At 34.9% G+C, this 9346-nt stretch overlaps 3 protein-coding genes across 3 annotated transcripts; 2 read left to right on the forward strand and 1 right to left on the reverse strand.

The window, feature by feature from the left end:
• The first annotated feature begins 194 nt into the window (after positions 1-194).
• Positions 195-1839, forward strand: LOC107475171 (clathrin light chain 2). The gene is made up of 2 exons (XM_021135696.2): positions 195-408; positions 604-1839. The coding sequence occupies exons 1-2, from the start codon at positions 308-310 to the stop codon at positions 749-751; spliced, it is 249 nt and encodes an 82-aa protein (XP_020991355.1). The 5' UTR covers positions 195-307; the 3' UTR covers positions 752-1839.
• A 1985-nt stretch (positions 1840-3824) lies between these two features.
• On the forward strand, positions 3825-4584 carry LOC127744850 (clathrin light chain 1-like). The gene has a single exon (XM_052257576.1). The coding sequence runs from the start codon at positions 3847-3849 to the stop codon at positions 4231-4233; it is 387 nt and encodes a 128-aa protein (XP_052113536.1). The 5' UTR covers positions 3825-3846; the 3' UTR covers positions 4234-4584.
• A 248-nt stretch (positions 4585-4832) lies between these two features.
• LOC107475170 (54S ribosomal protein L24, mitochondrial) lies at positions 4833-7725 on the reverse strand. Its single transcript, XM_016094792.3, has 3 exons — positions 7589-7725; positions 6998-7237; positions 4833-5532 (listed from the first exon to the last, which is right to left on the reverse strand). Exons 2-3 carry the CDS (start codon positions 7192-7194, stop codon positions 5034-5036), a joined length of 696 nt encoding a protein of 231 aa, XP_015950278.1. The 5' UTR covers positions 7195-7237; positions 7589-7725; the 3' UTR covers positions 4833-5033.
• Positions 7726-9346: the final 1621 nt, after the last annotated feature.

The following is a 9346-nucleotide window of genomic DNA, read 5'->3' on the forward strand; positions in this document are numbered from 1 at the left end:
AACACCTCTTCCCCAAAAACCCTTCACCTATCAAATCCCTTCTTTCTCTTCACCACTCACATCCATCCTTCATAAAACCCCACCTACCTCACCATTCAAATTCAAACCACTTTCCCACCCAAACCCACCCTCAAATGACCGAACTCTACCCTTCCCCTCTCCTATATAAACCCTCCTTCACTCCTTCATTTTCACACAACCTAAACACCATTTCTCCCCTTTTTGGCCGAACACAAAACCATCTCTCCTTCATATTAATTGTTTTGTATCCTTCTCCGCCGTCTATGTATTCTGCCGCTGGGGATTCATGGCGTTCTCGGTGGAGCAGAACGGGGAGGACGTTGGCAGAGGTTTCGGTGTCTCTGATGTCGTTCCCGGCGAGGGGCTTGCTTTGAGGGAGTGGCGAAGGTGAAAGAAGTGATCACATACCGTCTGCACAATATTGATTTTTTTTTCTTTTTTTTTGAAAAACTGTAATATTATTTTCTTTCCAATTTTTAGATATTTTAATATTTCGAAGGCTATTTTTTATTACGTATGAATTTACAGGTTTAATTTTGATGGTGAAATGTGATGATGATGAAGAATTTGATGATGTTTCAGGCAAAACGCGATTCGATTGGAGGAGAAGGAGAAGAAGGAGAAGGAGATGAGGATGCAGATTATAGAGGAAGCGGATGAGTACAAAGTTGAGTTCTACAAGAAGCGTGAGGTTAATGTTGAGAATAAGAAAGCTATTAATTACAAGTGATAAGGTAAGGGATGTATTGACAGCACAAGCTTCATTTGGAGGTGGATTATTGGCAAAAGATGAAGCATAATGATTAGTTACAAATAATGTGTAATAACTAAACTGCTACAAGATATTTTTTATGCTGCAGCCTTAATTAACAATATATACATATATGTCTAATACACAATTAGTGAGTGTGTTGAGAATAAATATTTCTATTATTACTGTGGTGCCTAGCAGTGATATTAGAGCTTTAGGTTCTTAATTTTTCTGCTGTAAATCAGCAGATTGGTGCCAAAACCATGGCAACAAAATTTGAGATAAAAAAAACTCAATGGAAGTAACTTCTCCTTTTGGAAACTGAAGATCAAAGCAAATTTGAGGAAGGAAAATTGCTTAGATACAATTAAAGGTAGACTTGTAGGTATTGCCGATGACAAGTGGAAGGAGATGGATAGCAACGTTGTTCCCAACTTACATTTGGCAATGGCAGTCTGGCAGATTCTGTATTGTCAAGCATCTTAGAGAAAAAGATAGCAAAGGAAATTTGGGATGCACGCACTAAATTGTACGAGCCCAAGTCGCTACACAACAAGATATTCCTGAAAAGGAGACTCTATACTCTTCGTATGAGTGAGTCTACATCAGTCACAGATCACATCAACGATCTGAATACTTTATTTTCACAGCTAACAACTATGGGGTGTCCAATTACAGAAAATGAATGTGTTGAGCTTCTTCTTTAGAGTTTACCAGACTCATATGATCAACTCATCATCAACATCACCAACAACAAAATTGCAGATCAACTCCAATTTGGTGATGTCACAGGCATTATTCTTGAATCAGAAAGCAGGTGGAAAAACAAAAACAATCGAGCAGAGAGTTCAAGGTAAGCAGATGCTTTGTTGGGTGAGAGGCAAATCTGCGGAACGTGGCTCTAGTGGGAGTCAGAGTCGTACTAGATCAAAGTATTAGAAGAGGAAGAATTTTACTTGCTACAATTGTGGCAAGAAAGGTCACTTAAAGAAAGATTGTTGGTTTAATAAGAAAAGTACATAAAAAATTTTGGTGCAACAATCTCACAAGGATGTTTTGCATATAGGGGATGGCTCAATTTCTTTTTTCTCAATTTCTTTTTTCTCAATTATTTTGTCAAGTGTGATCTCTCATCATACATTTTTTAAATGGGACCAAGAGAAAACATGTGAGAGAAAATGTTGAATAGTAACTAGTAAGAGATCACACTTGACTAAGCAATTGAGAGGAAAAAAATTGAGAGGATCCATTCCCGGTGCATATACCTCTGGCGATGGAGATGTTTTATGCAGTCAAGCGGCGATTGGTTGTGAAGGTGGTGAACAACTAGCTTATTCTTGGTTGTTGGATTCTGTTGTAATGTATAATTTGACTTTGCATCGGAATTTGTTTAGCACCTATGAATCAATTTCATCAAAATCGGTGCTCATAAGAGATGATCATTCCTTAGAAATTGTGGGTATTGGTACCATTAAAATCAAAATGTTTAAAAGTTTCATACGCACAATTCATTGTGTGAGACATGTAAAGGGCCTAGAAAAGAATTTATTTGTTGGGCTCTTGGATGCTCAAGGGTACAAGATCAACACAAGGAGGAATTTTGATGGTGTCAAATGGTGCTCATGTCATCATGAAAGCCAAGAGGCTGACAACTAATCCCTACTTAGTGTTTGGAGGTTGTAGTCGCATCTGCAAATCACAAAGATATGTCGATGATGTGGCATCGCAAGGATATTATTGTCTAAAGATAAACTATTGTATAAGTTTCACCATTTTTTCACTTTCAAATTTGAGTTGTGTTATTATGTTCCGCTCACTCTGATGCCCAACACAAATAACACTTTTTTAAACAAGTGCCTTACATTGTTTACTGATCTTGTGATTAAAGGGAGATATACATAGTTAGGGGCTTAGGGCAGTTGATATCATATAACAGTATTCACAAGATGGTGTTTTCCTGCGTGAACGCTATGTCGCAAAGATACCTGTAAGTGACTATAGACAAAACACAAAAACGATTAACAGTAAATGTGTTGCTTCTAGATTTGGTTTACAATAACCATATTACATGTATCCAAAAAACAGCTATTAAATTAGCTACTCATATAGAATATATATTAAAAAATAAAGTTAAACAACATATGTATTTATGTAAAAAATACATGGTGGCTTATTTTTTATGGCCTCATAAATGTTTTGGTTTCTGATAGGGTACAATGGCATCATTTGATTTTTGTAGCTGATTTTATCTAATGGCAAAATGCTTGGTAAATGTTGCATATAAATGTGGATACTGCTGGCAAATGTACCAGGGAATGCAAAAATATGTTTATACTCTTGAGTTTTGGTTAACAATCCAAAAACAAATGTGAAATCCTATAGAACTATGCTGGATTAAGATTATTTTAGTTATGGTCCTCTTGACTCTTGAGTGTAATGATGATGGATTCAGTGCCATTTTCATTTTGACCTTAAAAGCATATGATGTTAATTTCTAAATGTTAAGTTGATAACTAGGTTAAAATTGTGAGGATTTACAAATATTATTTTGCATCAACCAAGCAGAATAAAAATTTAAGTATTTGATATAGATAATCAGAGTCTTAGACTTGATATGTATTAAACCTGGGCTTAGTCTAAGTATCATATTTTGTTATTTTGAGAGGCCATGCTTGCTTCAAGCCTAGGCAATTTTAACTCATTTCTGACACTTTGACTACCATTTAGTTTAAGTTGCACTTTCACTGACCCTGACAAGATTGAATTTCACATGTAAGCATTCACTCAATTTATTTTACCAGTTTATGAAAGAATTAGCATATTGCAAGCCCTTGATGTTTCAATTACTTAGTTGTGCTAATAGCATATTGTATTGTAGATTTGTAGTCTTGTGTTTTTTTAGCTGCTATATGTTTACAGGTGGTAATATATGCAACTACATCTTCTATTCAAAATAGAATAAATTGTGCAACTACCTCAACTATAAACTTAATGTTGTGCTATTTTAAGCTGCAATTCTATTAGGATCTTAGTTTTGTTAACTCTAAAGGCACTGTGTTGAAAGATTTTATTCAATGTCTGTGGTATGGCAGCTATTTTTAGAAAACCGAGACAAGTTTCATGCTGAAGCCGACAAGAACTACTGGAAGGCAATTGGCGAACTCATACCCCGTGAAGTTGCAGCTATAGAGAAAAGAGGGAAGAAGGATAAAGAGAAGAAGCCTTCTATTGTGGTAATTCAGGGTCCAAAGCCAGGGAAGCCAACTGACCTTTCAAGAATGCGCCAGATACTATTGAAGCTCAAGCATAATCCCCCTCCACATATGAACGCCAAGCCACCACCATCATCAGAATCCAAAAAGGATGCCAAAACTGGGCCCCCTGATGGTGCTAGTACAAGTAATACTTCACCTCCCAGTGGTGCGCCAGCAGCAACTCCTGAGACTGTAACGGCATCTTGAAAAGTTTATGCTAGATCATTAATCTATATGTAAATATGATTTTGTCTAGTTTGTGATGAACTGATAGCTTAAGTTTGCGATCGTCTATTCATCTTAGTCTGCTAGTCTGTCAGTAGTTTATGTGTAAATATATGTACTGGTTATGCTTGCATAGTGTATCGGTAAATATTCTCCTCTTAGAACCTTTTATTATGGATGTATCGGTAAATATTATTATGGATGTATCGGTAAATATTCTCCTCTTAGAACCTTTTATTATGGATGCTATCTCCCGTTTGTGGCTTAACCACGTTATGCTTGCAGTATATATTGTTAAAACTCACTATTTCTATGTGTTTTTGAATTAGGTAACTATTTTCATCTAATTAGACATCGATGATTGACACAATTTATTAATGTTTAATATAGGATCTGAGTAATAGGTTACTACTTGTTACTTCTGTTAACAATAACCATATTGTTATTTCACGATGCATACTTCTAAGATCTAATTTTACGTCCAAAAAATCGACGGTTATTTTATGCGTCATTTTAACTAGTATGGCCAGAAAGCTCAAAAGCATTCTCCCGCTTAAGGAAAACAGTAAAAAATTTAGGCAATACACAACCCAAAGGACCAAAATTGAACAACCGAGAAACAACATGAAGACAATACTCTTCTTTGTTCATTATTTAGAATGCCGCTTTTGGCTGTAAAAACTACACCATGAAAATGCAATGAGTGAAAAGCTTCAATACTCTTTGAGTGAAACAGCCATGAGCTGATACAGATTACACCACCACTATTATCAGGTAACACATCATTGATTAGAAACATAACTGCCAACTTTGAGCTTGTCAGCAGCCAACACATATGAAACTGGGACCAACTGTTTCTGAGCACCATGGGAGATTTCTTCGCCATTCTCAATAGATTGACCATCTTTACTTTCTACCCCAATCAGCTTGTGCTTGCTTATCCCGGCAAACATTTTTCTTCTGGTTTCCTTACGCGCTTCCTTTTCAGATAGCTTCAAATCTTTAAAGCCTTGTTCAAACTTGGCTTCATCCTCTGGAGCAAAGAACACAACCTCCTTCTCGCCAAGCTCTTCATAGAGCTTCTCCATCTTTGCCTTCCAGAAGACACCGATCTCAGTGTCCATCTTTTGGTAAGGAGTTTTCAGCAAGTATTCATCAATCCCACCAGCCTTGTCTATGCAACGAAGGGCATGGGTTGTCACTTTGACCCGAATGTGACGATCCAGGATGTAACTGAAGAGCCGCTTTTCTTGGACATTAGGTTTCCACGTTCTCCTTGTCCTATCAAATCATTTAACAAACAAGTTCTCATCAATATTGACGTCTGGTTTGTTCTTTCTTTCTTCTCTTACATATTCAAAAGGTGAAGAAACTGCCCCAACACAGTCAAGGAAACAAACGATGATATGCAAGTTCTAAACTGTGTTGGGATCATTAAACAAACATAATGATAAACAATTATGTAATTATCATCAATTACTGTGATAAACAAGATGTTGCAAGATGTGGTGTAATGCTGCAAGCACAACTATTTGGATCTATATCCTGCCTAACAAATGTACTCAACTGTTAAAGTACTGGTATTATTAAACATCCAAGGGCAAGACTAATGAATTTACTGGCTCCAATCCAATTAGAATCCTTCAGAAACTTAAGTTTAAGAATCATCCAATGAATTGAGACACTAATTATCAACAATGGGGATAGATTCAAACTATGAGAAAAGAAAGTCAACAAGGAGGTTTATGTAACCAATGGTACCAAGTCAATTGAAGAGGTTTATCCAGTGTTTAGTCCATTGAAAAGGTTTATCCAGTGTTTAGTCCAACTCAGAGTCCATGAAATAGACAGTAATTTCTAATGGTTGCAACTCTCTCTTCAAAAGTGAGATTGGCAAGATTGCATCTGGTTACCAATGGCTCAATAAGTGAGCGATTAGTGAGAGGACAATCACCTCTCTTTATAAATCTTACCTATAGGGATGGGCCGTGACAGTACTTTCCTAGCAAAGACAATTAGCAACTAGGTTCTATTTCTAACTTGAAGAATAAATCCTTGTTCTTATACTATTGACTATTGGGAATCTAGAGATAAACCGAGATATAACAGAAACATCTTAGTTCTTTATAAAATTTACATAAAATTTTATCACGAGAATAAGAAATATAAAGAGTCATTCTGTTTTAGCACTGAAACTCTGAAAATAAATCACTACTATGTACTAACAAAATGACTCAAATATGTACCACCACAAGAATACCCATTTATACCATTCTGAATGGCTGTAAAGGAGTTATTCTTTGATTACGGACTGAAGCCATTTGAAACTACTGCATACTCATTCATACCATTATGTAGCCAAATCCATTTTAAAAAGTAACTTCAAGTAGACTCATAACAGAGGATTTAAATATCATCATGGACATAGTATAAAGTAAAGATACATTAGCCTCTAGCAATACACAAGTGCAGTCTAGCTAGTGCTGAAATGTAAAAATGAAGAAAGAACTCAAGACCACTTGGCCCTAAAAAGCTCCAATACCATATCCTAAAACGCTTCTCAAAAAATTCAACAGTTAAACAGAGGCACGTAAACAGTAACACTAACCTATGGCATTCAAACAATTCAGAATCCGCAAAAATATGTATCTACAACTAAAAGCTAAAGCACAAACATTTTCAACATCATTTAAAGAAGAAGCTGCAAATAAGAAAAGTAAAATTAAAAAAGCATCAAGCTACGAACTTGTTACCGCCATCCTCACTAACACTGTTGCCGAACTGAATGTGTCTACCGGCAAATAGACCGCGTTTGGCACGACCCATTACAACCTTGCTTCGAGGTATACATTTCTCCAGCGATTCCTTCACTCTTGGGTTCAAATTGTTCTCTCCAACTCTCTTCAACACTTTCTTCATCATCTCTTTGCCTCTGAACGCCATTTCTTCTTTTACTTGACTCCAATTCTCACTACAAGTTTCGGTTCTGCACATAATTATAAGATGTCAATTCAGTGAATAATAATGAAGCACAAAAATTGCATAAAAAATGTGAAGCACGGGCAAAGGAATGAGATCAAAGTAGACAAAATCAGACTCTCAGAACCAATCGTGCTACTTGTTGAAGGATGATGGAGGAAAAACACTAGCAGTTTCTAGAACTCGTTTCCCATAATTTAGGAATCAGGGTTTAACAATAGTTTGGGGTTTTACTTATTATGATTGGAAGTAATTCGGTAACTGCATCACAGGGCATTTTGCAAAAAGAGACTTCTTCGATCCTAAACCAAATTATTCAGTTAAAGAATTTAGAGCGGGAAGTGGCGTTTCAACATACCTGGAGGAGGGAAGGCTAGCGGCGTTTCAATGGTTGCTGCTGCTGGAATTCTGCACTACCGTGCACGTAGGAGAGCAGATTCCTTTCTCTGTTTTTCATTTGCCTCTTGTTTTGGGCCTAGACCGTGGCTCCGTGTTAAAAAAAATATACTATGGTAAGTTGTTATCACAAAAAATCACATACTATATTATTGTGTATAAATATATATTGTTTTCTGACCAAATATATATATAAAAATATAAAATCGTTTTTGACAGATGAGATATGAATAGTGATATTGTGTCTAAAAATATTAAAATAGTGTATTTTGTGTCTATCACTAATAAAGAACACAACTTATTTTTTATTTTTTTCTTTTATTATTCTTGTTAAATTTTAATAATTATATTTTTTATTATTATATTTTTCTCCTCAAATTTTTTGAATAAAAAAATGAGAATAAATTAAATTTTTATAATTTATTTTATTTTATTACCAAACAAAATACAAGAACATTAAATTCTATGTCTGTATTCTTTATGTCTTGTTCTCAGTGTTTTATCTTATCATATTCTAAAAAATAAAGGCAATCTTAGCTATCAATATTTGAAAATATGAAATAAAGTGTGTTGTTGAATTATCAGACAAAAAGAACTAAAAATTGAATTAATGATTGAGTAACGACTAAACAATAAATGTTGATACCCTCTTTATATTTTTAATTATTTAATTTATTCTCATTATATATTTTATATTCCAACATATCTAACATAGTTTAAAAAAATACACAATTATAATAAAATTTAATAATCATATAGTTGAACACACACAATTATAACAAAATTTAAAGTTAATAATCATAAAGGAGATCATAGATTTTACTGGGAAGATCACAATCACAAGCATTCTGAGTTTCAAATGCTTTTAGAAAGAAGGAATACTTCGAGGCAATCAGTTTTATAAATAATTTGCTTGATGCTACACTCCTACACCAGAACAAGGTCATGCTAAACCGCGAATAGCTTGCACCTGTTAATGGACCACACTGGAAGAGAATCAGAGCAACCTAGAATCCAAGCACCAGCAAAATCCCTCAAAAGGCATCCAAAACTAGCACACTCCTCATCACGGTAAATATTAGCATCACAATTAATTTTTATGACAATCTATGGAGGAGGTTTTTAGATTGGACTCTGCTCATAGAAGTTGAAAGATGAGAAATTATGCATTTAACCTTTTACGTCATCCGTCGTTGACCTTGCGAGTGCCGCCGTCTTCCTATCTGACCAAACATCGACTACATAAAAAATATGTTGGCATCTATGCCTCCAAATCTACCATAATGTTGATGCAAAGATGAATTCTCTTCCTTTAACAGCGTTTCTTAACCAGCTGATAAAATTTGTTCGAAGCCACAGATTATAATGCAAGAGAAGGAAAAAACAAGAAAGAGAGAATCAGGATTCTTATTAGATAAAAAAGATTACATCCTTTATAATGTATAAAATCTCTATTTTATAGTTTTAATTGAATCGCATGATTATAGCAAAACAAAAACTAACAGTATTATCTAGCAATAGTAATTAGCCAATTATCAAATTAAATTAATAGACTTTGTTTCTACTGGTCAAGCTATTAGTAACTGATAATATATTATATATATTTCAAACACCAACATCCCCCTTAAATTAAGACGGTATATGTTATACATGTCTAGTCTAGTTTACTGCACAAGATTTCGAATGGTCCTGGAGGTAACGGCTTAGTCAAAACATCTGT

The sequence above is a fragment of the Arachis duranensis genome, chromosome 2 (genome assembly GCF_000817695.3).
Source record: "Arachis duranensis cultivar V14167 chromosome 2, aradu.V14167.gnm2.J7QH, whole genome shotgun sequence".
Lineage (NCBI taxonomy): Eukaryota > Viridiplantae > Streptophyta > Magnoliopsida > Fabales > Fabaceae > Arachis > Arachis duranensis.

Excerpts from the sequence above, each read along its gene's own strand:
- LOC107475171 (XM_021135696.2), top strand. The coding sequence starts at position 308 with ATGGCGTTCTCGGTGGAGCAGAACGGGGAGGACGTTGGCAGAGGTTTC. Across the intron at positions 409-603 it reads GCTTTGAGGGAGTGGCGAAG|GCAAAACGCGATTCGATTGG; the intron begins GTGAAAGAAGTG and ends ATGATGTTTCAG.
- LOC127744850 (XM_052257576.1), top strand. The coding sequence starts at position 3,847 with ATGTCTGTGGTATGGCAGCTATTTTTAGAAAACCGAGACAAGTTTCAT.
- LOC107475170 (XM_016094792.3), bottom strand. The coding sequence starts at position 7,194 with ATGGCGTTCAGAGGCAAAGAGATGATGAAGAAAGTGTTGAAGAGAGTT. Across the intron at positions 5,533-6,997 it reads AGTGAGGATGGCGGTAACAA|GACAAGGAGAACGTGGAAAC; the intron begins GTTCGTAGCTTG and ends ATGATTTGATAG.